Below are 22,205 nucleotides of genomic sequence, written 5' to 3'. Positions count from 1 at the left end.
TTATTAAGTTGGGATTTTGACTGGAAAAAGAGAAACAAAAGAGACCATACCTTCCTCCAATTCAGTATTTGTATCGTTCTCATTGTCTTGCACCAATGCATAGTGGGTCATGGAGAAGGTAAAATCGACAAAATTAATCTCCTGAGATTTCTCCTCCCAAGTGCCATTCGAAAAGTCAGCCTGTGCAAACAAAGGAGGACCACTTGTCAAACAAGAATTAAGAGTCATGTTAAGCGTTAACATTTTGGTTTTGAAAGCTATTTACCTTTTCTTTGGACAGCTTCCTTGTGGAGTTTCCGGTTAGTTTCCATTCATTTAAGACTTCTTCAACCCTGGACACAAACCTGAAGTAAAAAAATAAATTTGAATGACATGACTACCAGTAGTTGGACATAATTTAAACATTGACCTGAGCCAACATCAGAGTTGAGAATATCTTGGGTAAAAAGGCTAAGAAATTCTGAAAGGGAATGTTGTCAGCTTTGGGCATTGTCCAGGGATGTATAAGCAGAGTAAACTAATTTGTATGAAACTAATGATTTTTTTAAAAATTCCATATACATTATACAACAAATCAAGAGTATGTCAGAGTCCATGAGCTGAGTCTTCAGCAAGTCAAGCCGAGTCACCAACTAATCTCAAGCGAGTCAATTACATGGCTGAAGCAAGTCATAAAATCGTGTTCAGTCACAACATATGTTGCAAGTGAAAATAAAAGTTTTTTTTCCTGATCATAACGCAAAACAGGACATCAACCTAAAATAATATTTGTGCATATAGAATGCATCTGCATGAGTGTTTACAGCAGCTAATGTATCGAACACAATTGTATGTGTTACACACAATTTTTACACTGTGGTGATAAATGTTGAAATATGATATATGTGGGAGTAAATACATTTCCAATATTGTTTTTGATCTATTGTTTTTGGTGCCAATGTGTTTCCAAATCAATTTGTGCGTGTAACTTTTTTTCAGCATCAAGAAGAGAGTGTCCTCTTTAATTTGGTCAGCTGCATGTTTATTGCAATAGAACACAATAATCTGCAAAATCAGTCAAAATCCAGTGGAAATGGCTGGGATTTCATGAGTTAATAAACGACGTGTCGATTATTTATCTGTTTCATTATTCGGCACTGTGAAATGTGTCGATTCTTGCTTCTCCCGCTGGCTGTTTGTCTGTCTGCATGATGAGATCGTCAGCATGCTCTGCAGAAGCCTGATCTTGAACCTGTTCATTTGAATCAGGTGTGTTGCAATTGGGAGAGATGGAAAACATGCAGGATAGCGAGCAGCCCTCCAGGACCGGAATTGTCCACCCCTGGGTTAGAATGTCCGCCTCACAGTGCAGAGGTCCCTGGTTCAATTCCGGGCTCCAGCCCTCCTGTGTGGAGTTTGCATGTTCTCCCCGTGCCTGTGTTCGTTTTCTCTGGGTGCTCTGGCTTCCATCGCACGTTCCAAAATATATGCATGACAGGTTGATGGTACACTCTAAATTTTCTCCAGGTGTGATTGTGAGCGCGAATGGTCTCGCGATTGTCTCTGTGTGCACTGCGATTGGCTGGCAACCGGTTCAGGGTGTCCCCTGCCTAATGCCCAAAAAGACAGCTGGGATAGGCTCCAAGACGTCCCGACCCTTGTAAGGATAAGCGGATCAGAAAGTAGATGGATGCATTTTTCTGTTTTATTTGAGACTCAATTCGGTCATTAGGGGGGTGGGACAAGAGAAAAATATATTAGTATTTTAAAAACGACTTTTCGCTTTTTTTAAATATTTGGTCTCAGGAGAAGTGAATTCACTCAGTAAGTGCATATTTTATTATTTTGTATGTGGATTATTTAAATTCTGATGGTTGGGACGTAAAACCTCCTCCATTTCTAGAATGTCCCAATATAATTCCACGAGAAGCTGAATAGTAATAATTGTGAACTGGTACAAGGTGTGTATATTTCAAGTAAACGTAGAAGCAAGGGAGTATACTGTAACTCTAAAACAATACCTTTCCCACTCTGACGCAGTGGTGAAATCCGTGATCTCGAACACCTCCGATTCGGGCTGGAATAGACAAAAAATGCTTTAAACACAGATATTTCGTTGTTAAATTAAGCGACAGCGGGTTATAAACACAGATATTCCGTTGTTAAATCAAGCGACAGCGGGATCAACGTTTACGTTCTTTTCCTTCAATGATTTGTGCCTTGGTATTTTAACTTACATCAGTGACAGCAGCCATGTTGACGTTGTCAAAAATAATCAATATTCTTCTTCTTCTGCTTCTTCTACTTCTTCTTCTTCTTCTTTGAGGAACGCGCGGCGAAGAAGAAACGGGGGGGGGCGGAGAGAGAGAGAGCCTAAACAGTGGAAGCAATATCCGTAGCTGTGTATACAACTCGAAACTTGTAAAATGATTTGGTTCAGTGGGGCCATACCAGATGCCATTAGTTTGGCGAAACAGAGGAATTTTGTCTTTGTCATCGTGATCATAGGTATGTGCTTCAATTGTTGACGATAAATAATCCTAGCGATCTTTTCTGCCTGACATGAGTAGGAGTATACTAAGCTAGTTAGCGTACCTCTTAATTACAAAACTGCGTGCACTCAAAAATTTGACTCAAACTCAAAAGACCGTTTACATCAACGATATCATTGATACCCGTCGACTGCGATCTGGTCACTCTCCGCTTTTAAATTTAAAGTCAAGGCCGTACTTAAATGTTCAATATCTGTGTAAAGTAGGCATTACGGTAAAGGACTGAGCCCCAGTTTTAGAATAAAACCTGAAATGTGAAACGTGTATGAACATCATTCCCTTTGATTCCAAAATGTCAGGCAAAGCAGCACCGGATTTACCATTAAAGGATTTCCATCAACTTGTTTTAGAGTCACTAACGAAGTAACTACTTGTTGGAAAGATTAGCTTGAGTTATAAACATTATAGCGTTAATACAAGAATTCAAGAAGACATCATCAACATGATAAAAGAAAGAATGAAATCTGTACAACGGTCCATTAGCCCACTCAAAAATTGTGTGAGTACACATACATGTCTTTTAAATGATTTTTTTGGCACCATTTAGTGATGTATAAATTAAGAGTAGACTGTGTTGGCGGTGTCTCACTTTGTTGCGCAATATGTACACGCTGGAGTTCGTTATTTTTTATTAATGGTATTTTAATCCAAATGTATCCTTTAACTATACAGTCAATAAAAAAAATATTAATATGGCCAAAATACAATACAATAATAAGAAAATCTGAGTGAAAGTGTCATGACCGTCAAATGATGCTGTTCAGTACCTGTCTAAGAGAAACACAATATTTATTCTTTTTCTATTACAAAAATATTTTAATATGTTTTTCCAATGGTCACGCAGTCAGCTGATTCTCATGTTTCTTCCTCCATTTCTCCAGCATTGGAAAACACTTTTTCACAAGGCATTAGCGAGGCCTAAAACCAGCGGAGACAGCCAATCAATACTTTGACCTGGTGCTAAACAAAAACCTTGAGATCGCTGAACCTTTTATGTTTTAGAGAACGTGAGAGATTATGTTTCACGAAAAACTGCAGATTTGGAATTCTTGTCACTTGTTCCTTTTCCAAAAATAACTAGTATGAGAAGATTGACTAAGTAGTTCCTGTGATGTAAAGGTTCCAAGGAAGGCAAACACATCCCTTTTTGAAGAAAATATCCAAATTTGGCGGCCCGTATCTCCCAACCCTCTCCTCCGATTTTACCTGAAATTTGAGATCGATGTAATGTTTGCCATCCCTTTCACTAAGTACAGCCAGCAAGTTTCATTAAAATCAAATCTGCTAGGTTAACATTTTCCGAATTCTTTTCTTTTTTGGTTGGTGGTGGGTTGGCATGGACTGAGTCTTTTTTACATTAAATATTAAAGTAATTAAATATATCAACAATTTATTTAGGTGGCCCGGTGGTCGACTGGTTAGCATGTCGGGCTGCAGAGGTGCAGGTTTCAATTCTAGCTCTGGCCTTTCTATGTGGAGTTTGCATGCTCTCCCCTGTAACTGTGTGGGTTTTCTCCGGGTACTCTGGTTTCTTCCCGCATTCCAAAAACCAGCCAGTCGCACATAACACTTTTGACTTCATGGTCTCTTTCAAATTTCGTTCCTCTTGTGAACGCTTTTAAGGGACCAAACAGGATGAAGGGTCAAGGTCTTGGGGATGGGATGAGGGAGCAGTTCACAGCCCAGCTCGTTGATGGTCTGCACCATTTGGGCTCCTGTGTGAGGCCTTGCGTTGTCACGTTCTTCTTCTGACTGATAAGATAAGATAAGAAAACTTATATTAGTCTCGCAATGGAGAAATTCCCAATTCACAGCAGCAAAGTTATGATAGGAAGAAGTAGAACACCAAAATATAGGAGCTGCTGGAAAGGCAGCCACTCTCGCGGCGCCATTTTGAAGTCAAAATAACAAAAACAACACAACACATAGGACACAGACAGCCGTGCAATCTTTACAAATTTTCTGCATACACTTTGTAGTCTGAACCAGTTCTAGATGAAATGACCACTGTATTTGTTTTTCATGTCTTTATTGACCTGCCTCAGTTCACAGTAGTTGGCACGAAGTTTGAAATTGATGGATGAAGGTTGCGAGCGATTGGCTGAGACATCAGTCCAAAGCGTTTTACGCTGAGGGAAGTGTGTGACAGTGCTGGGAGACTACATTGAAAAAAAAGGAATAAATCCTGATGATGATTCTTGAATGACCCTTGTATATATAATTCACCTTCAGCATTGTTTATTTTCAACTGCATTGTTATTACCAACACAAAATTTCAAGTCAGCCCCTTGGGCCTATTGGTATGTTGATCAGTCTCTGTGGGGGGATGGGCAGATTTATTAATCTGACACCAGAGCATGTCAAAACGAATAAAACCATCCCAGAGCACAGGTAAGAACAGAGGGAAGAAAAAAAATGCTGATGAAAAATGGGAGAAAGAGCGACGTCATCGCTCTTTTTGATTTGTCCATTCTCTTATCTTCAATAACCAAACTGTCCAGTGGCGGCTATTCAGGTTTTGTGTGAGATTATATTTCACTGTTTCTTATTCAAAAACAAAACTGATTTGCATGACCTGCTCATAGGTGAAGATGAGCAGTCATCAAACCTGATGTCCAGCTGGGAGGACGACAGTGTCTCACAAACGGCTCAAAATTGCTGCGTGGCCATTCAAGTGGACGCCAAGAGGTGCCGTATTAAATTGAACACTTTCTCCGAAAGTAGTTAACAAGAGAATATTTTTCAGTGCGTTTTTATTCCCACCTGAAAGATAAAGATTAGTCATTCCATCATGGGTCATCAACACTCATACTAACGGAAGAGACATGGGAATTATGGAGAAGGATATTTGTATGATTTCGCATGACAAAATAGTAACTTTCACGTGTGTAGTGGACAAAACGACAATAGAATGTGCATTTTAACAGTAGCAATGTGACAGGATTTTCCAAAATTTAAAATCTGTCAAGACACAGTACAAAGGCTAATTTGAATGGCGACTTCAACCGGAGTGCAACGCACCTCAGGATTTTTTGGGCAACACTTTTATGTTTTATGTTGCCTGTTGACAATCTGATTTACAAACAAACAAACAAAAAACACCCTCAAATTAGATAAACGATATTACGGAACACCGCGGTGTAGTGAAAATACGGTGAAAGGTGTCAAAATGTGATTATTGCCCAACCCCTAGGATACTGGAGTGGTGCAGGGGTGAAAGGTTATAGCAGGCTTAGATGAAACGAAGGGAGATGTGACTAAACAGGAGACTATATGTGTGTGTTTGTATTTGTGTGTGTATATAATATATATAATATATATATATATATATACGTGTGTGTGTGTGTGTGCGTGCGCGTATATATATATATATATGTATGTACAGTCAAACCTCTGTTTTCGAACGTCTCTATTCTTGACCAAATCGGTTTTCGACCAAAAATTTCGGGTTTTTTATGCCTAATTACGACCGAAAAATTGGTATTTGAACAAACTGAGCGCACTTGAATGCATCACTTGACTCCTCTCACCTTCCTTACACGAAGTGACGCTTCCTCATGTCGCTTTCCATTATGAGCAGACGTGTTCAATAACAATTTTTTTTTAAAGAGCGTGATTTCAGTTTTCGAACAATTCGGTTTTCGAACAGCCTTCTGGAACGGATTATGGACGATAACCGAGGTTTGACTGTATATATATTCGCCATCTTATTCATTGAAGGATTAGCTTTGAGCTAATGACAGAGTGGGCTGATTCAAAAGTGGGTGTTTACCTGTTTACCCAGCAACAGATAATGTAGGCTAATATCATCCAAGTAAAATTGCTCCTGCTGTCAACTGTAGCCCTGAACAGGACATGAGCAGTGAAAAATCAAGAATATTTTGTTTTATCTGCGAGCCAGATGCAATCATCAAAAGAGCCACACCTGGCTCACGAGCCATAGGTTCCCAAAGTTAGTGAAAATCTATCGATGATTGGCAGCTATTAAAATATATGCGTTTCCTTCTCATAAAATGTGATTTTTTTTGGGGGATGTTGTATGTAATTTCACTTGTCTTCTTATCTACCTTTTCCCTCAGTGACACTTGTGTGCAGTTCTCCCAGATCTGTATCTTTTTTTTCTTTGCTCTTCATCATAGAATCCACACAAACCTCTTGTATGGTACAATGTAAAGGTAAAAAGAAATTTGTGTCGCTTGGAATTGAAACTTGAATGTGATCTGAACTTATTCTTTAACAAGACCTGAATGCAGATCCAGTGGTGTGCATTCCCTCAAGTTTCTTTATTGGGGAGAATGGTATTCCTTTGGAGGTCATTGCTGGCAGCGTGTCTGCCGAAGAACTACTGATTAGAATCAACAAAGTACAACAGGTAGGAGCCCTGATTTTAGATTGCCCATTTTCATATCTGACTCCTCGTTCATCCAAATGAATCTGGCTGTAGCGCGCCATTCTCAGGCTCCTTGAATCACTAACTCATTGAATACAGTGGTACCTCTACTTACGAACGTCTCTTCATACAAAATTTACGAAAAGTCTCAACAGGAAAATATTTGCCTCTTGTTGCAAAACTAATTTCAAGATATGGAAGGTAAAAATACAATATGGCCTGCTACTCGCAGCTCCAAGTTTCCCAAGCACAACACACTTATAGCTGTTCTGTTTTGGGTTTTACCGACCATCATCTCGGCATCCCATTGGCCAAGAGGGACTTCTACCGTGTCTGTCTTTGTATGCAGATAGATACATATGTGTCTATGCAGCGTTCTCGTCATTCGCCCCTCGGGCCATGAGGTGTTTCGATCGTTTTACGTAAATGTGAATCACCCAGAAAAAAGTGTCCACCAGTCGGGCAATTGCTCACTATGCTGATTTTTGCCTTGGACATTTTCGAAGGATTCTTAAAATCTGACAAAAACAAACATCCTCGGATCAGTGCTTTTCAAAACGCCAGGCAAAATCCACTTCTGAGAGAGAGAAAATGAACTAAAGAGGGCAAAAAAAGATGAGGACGCAGTTAAAAGTTAAATGCCCGTAATTCTATTCTGAACTCAATTCTTAGTTTTTTAACATTATGTGCAACTCGCATTTATAGTGCAATAATCTAATTGTAACATAATTGTAACATATGTTCCATATTTTGCTGTTTTTTTATGCTTTAGGAAACATTTATCTCAGAGAAATTTCTTCCAGAATCAATTAATTATGTAAGTAGAGGTACCACTGTACTCATTTTCTTTCTTTCTTGCATTTGATTCCTCTCTTTCTTTTCCCCTTTTCTTTTTCTTTCTCTTTCTATCAATCCATCCATCATCCTTCCACTCGTGTGTGTGTGTGTGTGTGTGTGTGTGTGTGGGTGTGTGTGTGTGTGTGTGTGTGTGTGTGCGTGTGTGTGTGTGTGTGTGTGTGTGTGTGTGTGTGTGTGTGTGTGTGTGTGTGTGTGTGCGTGTGTGTGTGTGAGAGAGAGCTATATGTATATGTTTTTGTTTGTTTTTTTTATCAGTGGTGGGCGATGAGTTTTTTATGGATTCAAATAGACAAATGAGGACAGTGCAAAGACAGTTCACAGCCACAACTGGTATTTCAAATTATTTGGGGAGTTATGTACAGTATGTCGCTTGTTTAGCAACATCTCAGTCCTCAATCATTTCTTTGTCTTCCATTTTGTGAATGTTGAATTTCGTGTCAGGGTGTTCACTTATCATCTCTGTCAAACATCAACAACGGTGCTGGTTTTCAAGAAGTACTATTGTTGAACAAAACATTTTTTGCATCTTTTGCTATGCGTTCCTCAATACACTGGTAGAAATTACAGTTGCAAAATTTATGTGGACTCCTTCAGATGCACGCACAAAGAATTGACACTGGAATGGTGTCACAAGAGACGGCTGCTACGATGATGCCCAGTACAACACAACCTGGAATGGCTCCTACAGTGCACCTCGCATCACCAGAGGCATTCACAAGGCCCTCTGCAGTGGAAGAAGCAACTAAACGTAAGAATATCATGTCAACTTTAAAAGCTGATGGTGGTATCTCGAAGTTGGTGATCTGACGATATATAGTGTAAGGATAATAGAAAAGATTTTATCGTGTCACATTTCTGTTATGTCTATTGTCATTTGTTCATCTGCTGCATGTTTTAATCTCTCAAATGCAGCTTGATGTAACAGGCAATCACTCCCACTTACTTTATGTTGCAAAAACGTTTGATCACAAGAAAAATAGGCAGAGGCTAGCACGTTCAGTTGAACTATTGCCAGTTCTTTTTGAACTTTTGAGTTTTTTGAATGAAATTGAATGCTTTTTTTCTTACTTCTGATGTGTTTTTAATCCTTGCAGCTACCTGTAGCCAGTCAGCTATGACTACTGCAGTGAGTGAAAATCCAGATCGTACAGATTTATGCTTTAAGAATGAAGATGGACAAAGGTAACGGCACACGTGCAAAGTGGCTTTTCATTAGCTTTGCTGATCAAAATATAAATGATGTTTTATCTTTCTGGATTTAACATGAATTTGTATGTCCTGGGTGTCAGGCATCAGCAAAAGACGATGCTGGAGGATGAGGTAAAGCAACGCTCTCAGGTTACACAGATACAATGGACTCTGGGAATGTGTGAAGAAAAATGTGTTGGTCGTTATTTAATTAATTATATAAAAGGACTCCCACCCGACCACTAATTTTCGGGTCATTGTTTCTGTTGTTGCTGTTCCTTTGCTGCTATCGGGTTTGTTCTGGTAGTGTTTTAGTTATTGATAGTTTTTGTTTCAGTCATGGTTTTTGTTTTATACTTTGGATTATTTTTGTTTTTGTGACTTTGTTTGTTCTGGATTTAGTTTCTGTGTTTGAATACAATTCTTTAAGTACAACCTGCTCCTCCCTCTTGCCTGCTTTTTGGGGTCCTCCACCACCTCGCAAACGTGACAGAACAATGTGATGTGCCACTATGGAAAAGCTTTCCGGACACACATCACCCAAATCACCAACACCGCTTTCTTCCACGTTAAGAACATCTCTCACCTCCGCCCCTCGCTTTCTTTCACTGTCGCCCTATTCTTCATCCACGCCTTCATCACCTTTTGCCTTGACTACTGAAATAGCAAACTCTATGGGTACCACCTCCAAACTCCTCAATAAACTACAATACATCCAGAGCGCCGCTGCCCGAACTGTCACCCACACCAGCACCAGCACTCTTGATCACGTCCACTGGCTCCCCGTTCCCCAGCGCATTCAATTTATGCTCCTCCTACTCACCTTCAAAAGCCCTTCATAGTCAGACCCCCTCCTACCCCTCCGACCTTCTTAACCCATACACTCCGTCCCGCAACCTCCGCTCCTCAAATGCAAACCTCCTCGCCATCCCCGTGACCAAGCTCAAAGCGTGGGGGGACCGAGCCTTCTCTGTCACCGCCCCCACGCTCACCCTGTGTCACGCTCTACTTCAACACATCCCCAACTGTACTGACCTCCAAACCTTCAATTCATTTCTTAAAACTCACCTGTTCCACAATGCTTTTCACATCGTTTAATCGGCCTTACCCATTTTTCCTTTGTTTTTCTTTTTCAACATTTGTTCATTTTAAAATGTGTATATTTTGCTCTACAGTGTCCATTTTTATCCCGTGTTGTACATTTTTGTTGTAAAGTATCATTGAGTACTGTGTAGAGCGTTTTCCAAGAAATTTATATTCAACTGAACTGGAAGAAACATTTAGGAACCCTGGTTAAGAATCACTGACCTAAAGTCTGAAGATGTGTGTTCAACCAAAATTCATTTTGACTAGGTGTGGCCGTGCTCTCTCCTCTCCTACAGAAGGAGATCAGGAAGCCAAAGGAGCAGCAGAAAATGTCAAAGGATCCACACAATTTAAAGAGGGAACGGGAAGAGGAAAAGACCAAGCAAATCCTGGAAGAGAGAAACAGAGAGAGAGAGATGGATAGAAATGCCAGGGAGCGGGTCAGACAACAAATTGCATTGGTAATCAAGTCTTTCATTCTGCATTACCTTCCACAAAAAACACTGTGCTAAAGATAAAGGCGGAGTAACTTGCATTCGCTGGTCTCAACAATTTGATTAAATTGTCTCATCGACAATTGGATATTGCGTTACATCATGATAGGGGTACATTAGACTTACCAGTGTCTTGATTCAATAGTATTAGGGTTCTGTTTTAAACAATAAATTCAAGACGTTTAAACAATGTTTAAAATCAATTCACATTAAAGCATAATCAGGAGTGTACATAAGTGATGCGCCATTGTGTATGAGCACTGGAAATGGAATATTGCGCTCCAGTTCAAGTCTGTCAGCACTTTTTTACACCAACAATATGTCAGGCCAGCCTAAATTTGAAGTCAAGTCCACTGCGACGAGGATTTATACGAGGGCCAATTTGGAAAAAGACAACAACAACAACAAAAACCCAAACAGAAAAAAGCATATTCAGTTATTTATAGATGGTTGTCATAGAACTAAAAAACTAAAACTGTATTTACCTGGCGGTCTGCAGTGATACACTCAAGGTAGTTGAATGGATGGTTTCTACTTTTTACCTTCTATCTTTTTGCCTGAAAACACCAAAAATGCTGTAATCGGATTGAATATAGTTGAATAAATTATTTTAATTTTGTGATATTTGTGTTAATTCACATTTTATTGGTTTTGCTGTTTCATCCCTGTTTTGTAGGACCGTGCTGAAAGAGCAGCCCGTTATACCAAATTCCAAGATCAGAAGGCTCAGCAAGTTACACTACAAGCCCAACAGGCAGCGCAGGAAGCAATAAAGGGTACCTCTCTAAGGTCGAGGAGGTACGTCTGCCATGATAGTCTTAAAGCATTAGGTTCAGATTGTGGCGAATGGATGTAGCAGGCCATTTTAGGAATGCCCTCATATCCGTCCAACGTATTAATAGCCATGGTTTTGTATGCAGCGATGGCTGTTCGAATGTGCTCTATAAATACTGTTGACTTGACTTGACTTGGTTCTGCACATTACAACATTCGATTGCGGTGACCCACAAGGGATTGACATTTACTAGGGACCTGTATCTTTAAAGGAGATCACATTTCTATGACCAAAGGGACAATAGAGATCTAAAGGTTAAAGGGCAGTAGTTTGGTGCTTGTTATATGAAGTTCATTTTGTGCGGAGAGTAAGAGACATGATTTGCCTTCGTCTTCTCGTCTCGTCATTGACCACATCTCCACAATTGGTGACCTCAGTGTGAGCAAGAATAAGAGATTTCAACGCAACCATCCACGCCACAACGGTCAAGTTGCCCGACTTTTGGTAACATAACCCACAGTCATCGTTTCACCACATCAAGGCCCAGTTCCAGTTGAGAGGAATACCAGAATGTTCCCAAATTCTACCCTGGGGTATCAGCATTGGATATCTCAATGACGGCCGGGGCGATGGCGCTGCTTGAGGCTCAACCAGCTATCAGTGATTCCTTTTGAGACTCTTTGAACTGTCTGTACTGAACTGGAGATGTCGGCGATGGAAACCCATCCGAATTGATGGAAAGGCTGCTGGCTGTGCTGGACATGGCTGAGCCCTCATTCCTATTCACCCTTCCATTGCTGGTGTTCCCCACACGAGCTATTTTCCCCTCTCATTCTCCAAAAATATCCGTGTGCTCCCTGTAGGGGAGGAAACTGTTTTCCTGGCCAATGGCCAAGTTGTTCACCCAGTGATTCCCAACCAGGACTCCTTGGCCAATTCCTGCCGCCATCCCTGGAGGACACAACAAATATCGTAGCTGTAATGACAGCCTGTCGCCAACGTGACTACGGGTGTTTCTACCATACCAGATTTGGTGCCAAGGTCAAGCAATGTCGCAAATCCCTTTAGTTTGAAGGGGCAGGGGAAACGCCAGGGCTAATTCACAGCAATGGGTGCTGACTTTTAATTTTGCATGAGAAGCTCCAAAGAATCAATAGTTGCTCACAGGCAATGGTTATTCCTCAATCAATAAAATGCGATTTCAAAGAAATGTAACTGGAAGTTAAAATAACCTTTACACTGAAAACGAACTATTTTCTTCAAAAATTAACTTGATGTCTATCTTTGCATCATCAGTACCACTACAAGGCTTCAATTTCGACTCCCTGATGGCTCATCCTTCACCAACCAGTTTTCCTCACAGAGCAAACTTCAGGAAGCTCATCAGTTTGTAAAACAGGTCAGTAAAAGAAATAGTTCTTTACCTCAATAAATGATACGCGTAGGTTCTGGCCCTAGGCCGGAACTTTGACTTCGCAACTCACAGTGCTGCAGAAGTTTGGCCGATATATTGTGCGGAGTGGCCTAAAACGCAACACAACTACATGAGCAATGACAATGTAGGACACCAACCTATTATGACGTGTGCTCTCAGTGCTAACAGGAATACGTGGGCCAAGTAGGTTTACCCATCATGACGGTAGGCTAATAAACGCAGCCTATTTAGATTACCTTTCTTCCAATCTCGATGGGTCTCGTCTCTATTCCATTTTCCGCAGTATCTGACTCGTACATCAACATACATCTTACCTCCTGTTCCCACAACTCTTCAACATGGGTTTGAAACATGGCTTTCCGAGTCGATGACATTGTGCGATCAAACATTTTCTTGGGGAACTGCGACTCCTTTACTTTCCTATGAAAAAAATGATTTGCTTCCTAAACATAATTGATGATCTCTGAGAATTTATTTTTTTTAATTGCATTTGCAGTCCCACCACTGGTTAATAAGCACAGGTTTACTGTCTATTATTGTGTAGCTTTATTGTGACACCATTATTTTTCTTCAAAGTGTAACTAAAAAGATTTTTTTTTTTGTATATCTTGGTCCATTCTTAGGAAATTGGAAACCGCTTTGGCAACTTTTCCATGGCAACCGTGTTCCCGAGAAGGGAATTCACCAGCGAAGACCTTAATAAGACTTTATTGGAGCTGGAACTTGCTCCAAGTTCATCCATTGTACTTCTGCCTGTGAGTAGACTTCCACTGAAATGAAATTGAATATCCAACATCATAATTCAGGGCTCTAGACTTATGAATTGAATTTATGAAAAATTTTGAATATGATAGTGAACAGGATAATTTTGGGGCATATGGGAATTTTTTGAAAGTTGAAAATTGTACTCATGGTGAATTGAAAGAGCTGAATAGTTTGAATTTCAAATGGAAATGACGTCAATCTGTTATGATGACTGTATCATTGAGAATGAATGGAGGAAATTCCAGGTGAAAAACATGGAATTTGGGGGAACAAGTGAATTTTTGGAATGAGAAAAATGCAAGCATAGTAGGCATCAATGTTTGGAATATGCTGACGCAAAGGTGAGAATTGTCAAGAAATGGAGAAGGAGAAGCATGTCAGAACCGTGCAAGGAATAAAATTAAATAATGATAATAACTAGAGAAAGCAATTTCTGGAAAAATTGCCTGTGAAGGCTGAGAGGGTGAATGAAAACTTGTGGAATGATTTGGAATATTATTGAATATTGAATGACATGAAATTATATGCACTGACCTGGAATGAACATGTTGAAGTTTGAGTGGTTGGAATTGGTCAAAAGAAATGTTGAAATTAGATTTGAAAAACTGTTTGCAATCGAAGTCTTAGCTTTTATTTTGAAATTTGGAGAGAATGCAATAGGCCCGGCCGGGCACAGCCCGAAGAGGCAACGTGGGTCCCCCTTCCCATGGGCTCACCGCCCATGAGAGGTGCCAAAGGGGTCGGGTGCAATGTGAGCTGGGCGGCAGCCAAAGGCGGGGACCCTGGCGGTCCGATCCTCGGCTGCAGAAGCTAGCTCTTGGGACATGGAATGTCACCTCTCTGGCAGGGAAGGAGCCCGAGCTGGTGTGTGAGGCAGAGAATTTCCGACTGGATATAGTCGGGCTTGCCTCCACACACAGCCTGGGTTCCGGTACCAGTTCTCTCGAGAGGGGTTGGACTCTCTTCCACTCTGGAGTTGCTTACGGTGAAAGGCGCAGAGCAGGTGTGGGCATACTCATTGCCCCACGGCTTAGTGCCTGTACATTGGGGTTCACACCGGTAGACGAGAGGGTTGCCTCCCTCCGCCTTCGGGTGGGTGGACGGGTCCTGACTGTTGTTTGTGCATATGCACCAAACAGCAGCTCAGCATACCCACCCTTTTTGGAGACCTTGGAGGGTGTGCTGGAGAGTACTCCTGCTGGGGACTCCCTTGTTCTGCTGGGGGACTTCAATTCTCACGAGGGCAATGACAGTGAGACCTGGAGGGGCGTGATTGGGAGGAACTGCCCCCCTGATCAGAACCCGAGTGGTGTTTTGTTATTGGGACTTCTGTGCTCGTCACGGATTGTCCATAACAAATACCTTGTTCAAACATAAGGGTGTCCATATGTGCACTTGGCGCCAGGACACCCTAGGCCGCAGTTCGATGATCGACTTTGTAGTTGTATCATCGGATTTGCGGCCGCATGTTCTGGACACTCGGGTGAAGAGAGGGGCGGAGCTGTCAACTGATCACCACCTGGTGGTGAGTAGGCTCCGATGGTGGGGGAAGATGCCAGTCCGTCCTGGCAGACCCAAACGTATCGTGAGGGTTTGTTGGGAGCGTCTGCCGGAATCCCCTGTCAGAAGGAGTTTCAACTCCCACCTCCGACAGAGCTTTTCCCATGTTCTGGGGGAGGCGGGGGACATTGAGCCCGAGTGGACCATGTTCCGCGCCTCTATTGTTGAGGCGGCCAATCTGAGTTGTGGCCGTAAGGTGGTTGGTGCCTGTCGTGGCGGCAATCCCCGTACTCGCTGGTGGACACCAGCAGTAAGGGATGCCGTCAAGCTGAAGAAGGAGTCCTATCGAGCCTTTATGGCCTGTGGGTCCCCAGAGGCAGCTGACGGGTATCGACTGGCCAAGCGGAACGCAGCTTCGGTGGTCGCAGAGGCAAAAACCCGAGCGTGGGAAGAGTTCGGTGAGGCCATGGAAGCCGACTTCCGGACGGCTTCGAGGAAATTCTGGTCCACCATCCGACGTCTCAGGAGGGGGAAGCAGTGCACCACTAACACTGTGTCCAGTGGTGATGGGGCGCTGCTGACTTCGACTCGGGACGTTGTGAACCGGAGTACTTCGAAGACCTCCTCAACTCCACCAACACGCCTTCCTTCCAGGAAGCAGAGCCTGGGGACTCTGAGGTGGGCTCTCCTATCTCTGTGGTTGAAATCACTGATGTGGTTAACAAGCTCCTCAGTGGCAAGGCCCCAGGGATGGATGAGATCCGCCCGGAGTTCCTCAAGGCTCTGGATGTTGTGGGGCTGTCCTGGTTGACACGCCTCTGCAACATCGCGTGGTCAACAGGGAGAGTGCCTCTGGGTTGGCAGACCGGGGTGGTAGTCCCTCTTTTTAAAAAGGGGGACCGGAGGGTGTGTTCCAAATACAGAGGGATCACACTCCTCAGCCTCCCTGGTAAGGTCTATTCAGGGGTGCTGGAGAGGAGAGTCCGTCAGGAAGTCGAGCCTCAGATTGAGGAGGAGCAGTTTTCGTCCCGGCCGTGGAACAGTGGGCCAGCTCTACACCCTTAGCAGGGTCCTAGAGGGTAAGTGGGAATTCGCCCAACCACTCCACATGTGTTTTGTGGACTTGGAGAAGGCGTTTGACCGTGTCCCTCGGGGAGTTCTGTGGGGGTGCTTCGTGGGTATGGGGTACCGAACCCCCTAATACGGGCTGTTCGGTCACTATACCACCGATGTCAGAGTTTGGTTCGCATTGCCGGCAGTAAGTCGGAATCGTTTCCAGTGGGGGTAGGACTCCGCCAAGGCTGCCCTTTGTCGCCGATTCTGTTCATAACTTTTATGGACAAAATTTCTAGGCGCAGCCGAAGCGTTGAGGGGGTCCGTTTTGGGGGCCTCAGTATTGAGTCCCTACTTTTTACAGATGATGTGGTGCTGTTGGCTCCTTCAAACGGGGCTCTCCAACTCTCACTGGAGCGTTTCGCAGCCGAGTGTGAAGCGGTTGGGATGAAAATCAGCACCTCCAAATCTGAAACCATGGTCCTCAGTCGGAAAAGGGTGGAGTGCCCCCTCCGGGTCGGGGAGGAGATCTTGCCCCAAGTGGAGGAGTTCAAGTATCTTGGGGTCTTGTTCACGAGTGGGGGCAGGAGGGAGCGGGAGATCGACAGGCGGATCGGTGCAGCGTCTGCTGTGATGCGGACGTTGTATCGGTCTGTCGTGGTGAAGAAGGAGCTGAGCCAAAGGGCGAAGCTCTCAATTTACCGGTCGATCTACGTCCCAACCCTCACCTATGGTCACGAGCTATGGGTCGTGACCGAAAGAACGAGATCCCGGATACCAGCGGCCGAAATGAGTTTTCTCCGCGGGGTGTCCGGGCTCTCCCTTAGAGATAAGGTGAGAAGCTCGGTCATCCGGGAGGGGCTCAGAGTCGAGCCGCTTCTCCTCCACATCGAGAGGAGCCAGATGAGAGGTGGCTTGGGCATCTGATTCGGATGCCTCCTGAGCGCCTCCCTGGTGAGGTGTTCCGGGCATGTCCCACCGGGAGGAGACCCCGAGGAAGACCCAGGACACGCTGGAGAGACTGTCACCCAGCTGGCCTGGGAACGTCTCGGGATCCCCCGGGGAGAGCTGGAAGAAGTAGCTAGGGAGAGGGAAGTCTGGTCTTCCCTGCTAAAGCTGTTGCCCCCGCGACCCGGCCCCGGATAAGCGGTAGATGATGGATGGATGGATGGATCGATAAAATGCACGAGGGGTAAGCTGAAAAGTTACAATTTGAAATGGTTTGAATTGGTCAAAAATGTGAAAATTGCGAAATATTACATCTTTATTTGGCTTTTATTTGGAAATTTGGCGAAAAAAATTGTGGTTGAGATAAGACGAACAGTTTGAAGTTGCAATGGTCTGAATTGGAATGAGAGAAGAAAAAAATAACATTTTAACCTTGGCATTTTATTTTGGAATTTTGAAAAAAAAATCTTTCGGGCAGGGAAGCAAGGGGGAACAATGGGGATTCCTCTACAAAAGAATCCGGGGTGGATCTGATGTTTTGGCCAAAGAGGCAGCCTCATCGGAGACGCCTGCACACAGGAATCCGGGGTGTACCTAATGTTTTGGCCAATGTGGCCACCCAATAGAACACAAGAAACCTGTGTTTATCCAATGTTTTGGCCAAAATGGCTGTGCCATCGGGGACACCTACAACACAAGAATCTGGCGTGTACCTAATGTTTGGGCCAGTATGGCCGTCCCATCGGGGACGCTGACACACAAGAGCCCCACAAAAACCCAGAACCTTTAGGAACTCTTGACAAATCTCATCCACCATTGCCACAGACGAGCTTTTTAATAATTTTTTAATTGTACTGACCTCTACCCCAGAGATAGGAGAACCCACTTCAGTGATCCCAGACTCCTTTTCTCACGGAAAGCAAAATGATTACCTTTTAATTTTTTTTTAAAGGCTAAGTTGCACCCTCGACAAATTTTAATGAAACAGCCCTGGTTGAACCCTAGTGGCAAGTCAAGGGGGTGGATAAGAGCTGTGCAGAGTTATTTTGTTGCTGTCTTGGTTGACACTTCTCTACAACATGGACATCGCGAACAGTGCCTTTGGATTGGCAGGTCGGGGTTTTGGCCATCCTTTTTCAGAAGGGCAACCGGAGTATGTGTTTCAACTGCAGGGGAATCACACTCCTCAGCCTCTCTGGTCAGGGCTGCTGGACAGGAGGGTCCATCGCCGAGTTGAGTCGAATCTCAGATTGTGGAGGAACTGTGGTTTTCGTACTGGCCCTGGAACAGTGGACCAGTTCTACACCCTCCCCAGGATCCTCAGGGGTGCATGGGAGTCTGTCCAACCAGTCCTTGTATGTTTCCGTCTGTTTTGTGGACTTGGTGAAGGCATTCCACCATGTCCCTCGGGGATTTCTAATGGGGGTGCTTCGGTTGTATGGAGAACAGAAGCCCTGTTGCAGGCTGTTCGGTCCCTGTACGACCAATGTTGGAGTTTAGTTCGCATTGTCGTGAATGAGTCTGATTTGTTTCCAGTGGAGTTGACTCCGCCAAGGCCCTTTCTCACAGATTTTTTCCCCCTAACCTTTATGGAGAGAATTTATTGGTGCAGCCAAAGTGTTGCGAGGGTCTGGCCTGGTGATCTCAGTATTGCAGGATGAAGTGGCTCAGGCAAAGTTCAAGTGGTGTTTTTTTCCGCATACAGTATGGGTGTTAACAAAACAAACTTTCCAACCTCTCTCTCTTACAGTGTGGCAGGCCTGCTTCTTCTGTTGTCCCATCCACCGGTGGAATGTGGGCAGTCCTGAGCACACTCTTCTACCCTGTTCTCACTGTATGGCGATTCCTCACCTCCTTCATGATTCCAACCCCACCACAAGAACCATCAAGAAGCTCTCTTCCATTATCTCAGTCTTACAACGACAGAGCAACACTGGATAACACTGATACACCAAAAAGGTGAGTGACCATCTCTGGTCCTATTTGAAATGCACTGTAATGTGCTGTGTAATCCAGGCTGCACATAAAAAAAATTGGTGTGGTTCTCAGATGAGCACAGGAGGTTGTTTGGTGCTCATTTTGTATCCACTGGAGCAACCCCCCCCCCCCCCCCCCCCCGACCCACCAACGATTTACAGCACATCTTAGTCTAGTAGGGCCCACGTGCCACATCTGAACTATCCAGTCTCTGCAGCCTTTCGGAAGTCAATCTAAAATGTCAAGTCTGATTTTATTTTGATTTGCATATGTGTCAGCAATGTAAGCGGACAAGAGCAGCGATTTGGTTTCAGTGTTGCCAACGTAAATATATTGTCGCTGCAATCAGGGACTTCTCTGACCATTGTAGCAACTATTTAAAAAAAAACATGAATATCGACAACACCATCTGTAGTCCTGATGGTAGATGTCTCAAGTTTGGAATTTGCTCTTGTAATGTTCAAAAAGAACAGCTGATACTGTAGTGTTTTGTGCTAATATTGTCAGCACAAATATATGATACGATACATCTTTATTTATACAGAGCTTTCACAACATCTGCAGCTGTAACAAAATGAAATAATATAATACAACACAACATAAAACTCACAGTCATGCAATCTTCACCACTTATCCTGCATACGCGTTGTTGTTTGAAGCAGTTATAGATGAAAGAGGAGAGAATCAAAGTGTCCTTTCACCAGTGGATCAGAGATGTCATGCACAAAATGTGCAGAAAAAAATATGGGAACTAAACTGTTTTTTGGGGGCGATGGGGGGTGCATCTGAATGTTTATTTCATAGTCTCAACTCAACAGTATTTATAGAGCACTTTCAAACAGCCATCGCTGCATACAAAGTGCTGTACATGGAGCAGTAATTTGACGGAAAGAAAATTCTTTCTGTCTCAAGTTTCGGTATCAAGAGCAACTAACATATACAGTACATCAATAAATCGGTTACAAAGATGGTACAAAGCACCAAACAGTAAAACTAAGATCAAATCTGAGTCAAATGGCAGGTGTATAGGGGGCGAGAAGCTCAGAGAGGTAAGGAGGAGCAAAGCCATTTAAAGATTTGAAAACAAATAATAGGATCTTAAAAAGAACTCTAAAATATATAGTGAACCAGCAGAGGGATTTAAGAGGAGGAGTTATGTGCTCCCTCTTACGAGTACCAGTCAAGAGGCGAGCAGCAGCATTCTGGACCAACTGAGGACGCTGAATGGAGGATTGGCTGATTCCAAAGTAAAGTGCATTACAGCTATTCAGCCAGGATATGACAAAGGCATGAGTAACGGTTTCGAAGTGCTAGTCATTATTACATTTCTCAATTAATTTTTCCCATTTATTAGAGCGCTTTATTTTTTGAAAACCTAAAAAATATATATACCTGTACATGTATGAATGTGAATGAAGGAATATACATGACACAGAACTCCCGCTAATGGGCAAACTGCTATGTCGACAGACAATAGCAGAGCAATTGGGTAACGCAGTTCAGATGAGCAGTAGCAGCCACCACAGCAGCCACCCGGCCACCTCTATGGAATTACTGTATCACTGTAAATCATGTATTTTTCTTCTGCGTCTTCTCAGGGAATCTCTTTCCAGGCCTTTGACGAACCGTCCCAAGAACTTCAAGAAAGATGGTAAAATCACCCAGCTCAGGGCTCAAGAGGACAGTGAGGATGACAACAACACCTGGAATGGAAACTCAACCCAGCAAATGTAGATCTGGAAAAGAAGCTTTGTTTCTGTCAGCTCCAATCCTAACATCGCCACCACTCTCATCCCATCCCAGATGAATATTATAATGCAGTCATTCTAGATCAGGGATACTGCAGTCGTTCTAGATCACAGTTCACTAACGTGGTGCACCAAGGTAGCCCCCAAAGACCACATGAGTGGCCCACGGGCCTGTTCGAAAAATAGCTCACCATTGATGGGACACTGTGATTTTCAAGACATGTTGTCAAAGGAATCAATCAAAAATGTCAACACAACCAGAACTTTGGAGAAATAGTGTTGCATAATTAATGTTTCCCAATTATGTGAGAAATGGGTAACATGACCAGTGTTTATCACAGAGATGAATGTCATTAATTATTAAGATACACTAATAATATTATTAAAGGCAATTTGAGCATAATTTATTGCAGAAGTGTGTTTCAAACTCGCAGCCCCTCACATTAAGATAAGATATCCTTTATTTGTCCCACTGGGGAAATTTACAGTCTACAGCAGCAAAAAGGGTAGGTTGCCTGCGGCATTGCTTTCTATCTTATGTTTTAATTTCACTTCACTTGTATGGCAAAGTCTAAATTATATTTTATTTGGAAACCAGCTTTTTTGTAATAGAAAAGAAATACTTTGTTTCCTTTGCTCACGCTTGGAGTTATCGCTAACATAGTGAGATTTATCAAGCAACTGTATATTTGTATTAAATTGACTAGGAAGACTGCATCATCCAAAACTCGATTAAAAAAAATCTCCGAACTACAAACTGAGTTCTGTTTTGCTTCTTTATCACACCAGTGCCAACACTGCATAGATAGATCAGAATCATTATACCGGAGACAAATTCCTTGTGTGTTGTACATACTTGGCCAATAAAGATGATTCTGATTCTGATTCTGATAGATTAGAAAAGTTTTCTCAAACGTATTACACCCTCATAAAATACTAATCTCAAAGTACGACCATCATGACGAACATTAAAATACAGCAGTGCAGAAGGTTTAAGTGTAAAGAGGTTTTATTTTTTTATTTTTTATTATTTTATTTTATTTTTATTATGTACTACAGTAATCCCTCATTTTTCATGATTAATGGGGACCAGAACCCCCGTGAAAAGAAGTACGATTTGCCCCACCCCAAGCAATTTTCATGTATGTGTATGTGGCTATCAGAATGTTTACAATATGCAAGCAGTATTTATACTTTACATATTTGAGACAAAGATTACAACAGCACACATATTCACTTAAGATAACAAACCTTAATTTGTCCCGCAACGGAGAAATTTGCAATCTACAGCAGGGGGGGATAGAAAAGAAAATCTTAGTTTTGCATGCACAAAATAAATGTTTCAGAAATGGAACTGTACACAGTACAGAATCCAATATAAAATATAGATATAATATAGATGCATAAGGTGGCTGTGCTATTTACAATGTATGGATGGGGTAAGTCTAGTTTTTTCA

General features: G+C 42.8%; 3 protein-coding genes across 6 annotated transcripts in view; 2 read left to right on the top strand and 1 right to left on the bottom strand.

Annotated features, from left to right (window-relative positions):
* rab3gap1 (RAB3 GTPase activating protein subunit 1) overlaps nt 1–2,287 on the bottom strand; it is a 28,399-nt gene extending 26,112 nt beyond the window's left edge. Inside the window, exons 1-4 of the mRNA XM_052083000.1 lie at nt 2,217–2,287; nt 2,001–2,056; nt 266–344; nt 51–180 (exon numbers count right to left, since the gene is read on the bottom strand). Coding sequence (XP_051938960.1) covers nt 51–180; nt 266–344; nt 2,001–2,056; nt 2,217–2,234 — 283 coding nt within the window. The 5' untranslated portion in view covers nt 2,235–2,287. The remainder of the gene's footprint in view (nt 1–50; nt 181–265; nt 345–2,000; nt 2,057–2,216) is intronic.
* A 40-nt stretch (nt 2,288–2,327) lies between these two features.
* On the top strand, nt 2,328–21,368 carry ubxn4 (UBX domain protein 4). 3 transcript variants are annotated; one of them, XM_052083030.1, is made up of 13 exons: nt 2,328–2,487; nt 5,117–5,219; nt 6,611–6,639; nt 6,785–6,903; nt 8,374–8,527; nt 8,874–8,961; nt 9,069–9,099; nt 10,350–10,514; nt 11,224–11,345; nt 12,619–12,721; nt 13,381–13,512; nt 18,774–18,982; nt 20,599–21,368. In XM_052083030.1, the coding sequence occupies exons 1-13, from the start codon at nt 2,406–2,408 to the stop codon at nt 20,732–20,734; spliced, it is 1,473 nt and encodes a 490-aa protein (XP_051938990.1). In that variant the 5' UTR covers nt 2,328–2,405; the 3' UTR covers nt 20,735–21,368. The 3 variants fall into 3 exon arrangements, with proteins under 3 accessions (XP_051938990.1, XP_051938989.1, XP_051938991.1); XM_052083029.1 differs by having other exon boundaries at nt 9,069–9,117; XM_052083031.1 differs by lacking the exons at nt 2,328–2,487; nt 5,117–5,219 and having other exon boundaries at nt 6,619–6,706; nt 6,773–6,903; nt 9,069–9,117.
* The window catches only part of LOC127612098 (uncharacterized), a 47,644-nt gene continuing 40,387 nt past the window's right edge, over nt 14,949–22,205 (top strand). The window contains exon 1 of one of the 2 annotated variants that reach the window (XM_052083081.1): nt 14,949–16,985. In XM_052083081.1, coding sequence (XP_051939041.1) covers nt 14,949–15,833 — 885 coding nt within the window. In that variant the 3' untranslated portion in view covers nt 15,834–16,985. Of the gene's footprint in view, nt 17,035–22,205 lie in introns of both variants that reach the window. The other variant, XM_052083082.1, reaches the window with a different exon arrangement.

The sequence above is a fragment of the Hippocampus zosterae genome, chromosome 12 (genome assembly GCF_025434085.1).
Source record: "Hippocampus zosterae strain Florida chromosome 12, ASM2543408v3, whole genome shotgun sequence".
In the NCBI taxonomy this organism is placed as follows: domain Eukaryota; kingdom Metazoa; phylum Chordata; class Actinopteri; order Syngnathiformes; family Syngnathidae; genus Hippocampus; species Hippocampus zosterae.
This window is presented reverse-complemented; position numbering and strand designations above follow the sequence as displayed.

Bases quoted from the DNA above. Each gene is read 5' to 3' on its own strand.
- ubxn4 (XM_052083029.1), top strand. From the start codon at position 2,406: ATGATTTGGTTCAGTGGGGCCATACCAGATGCCATTAGTTTGGCGAAA. The intron at 5,220-6,610 runs GTGCCGTATTAA...CTTTTCCCTCAG, and splicing joins ATTCAAGTGGACGCCAAGAG to TGACACTTGTGTGCAGTTCT. The intron at 6,640-6,784 runs GTATCTTTTTTT...ACCTGAATGCAG, and splicing joins TGTGCAGTTCTCCCAGATCT to ATCCAGTGGTGTGCATTCCC.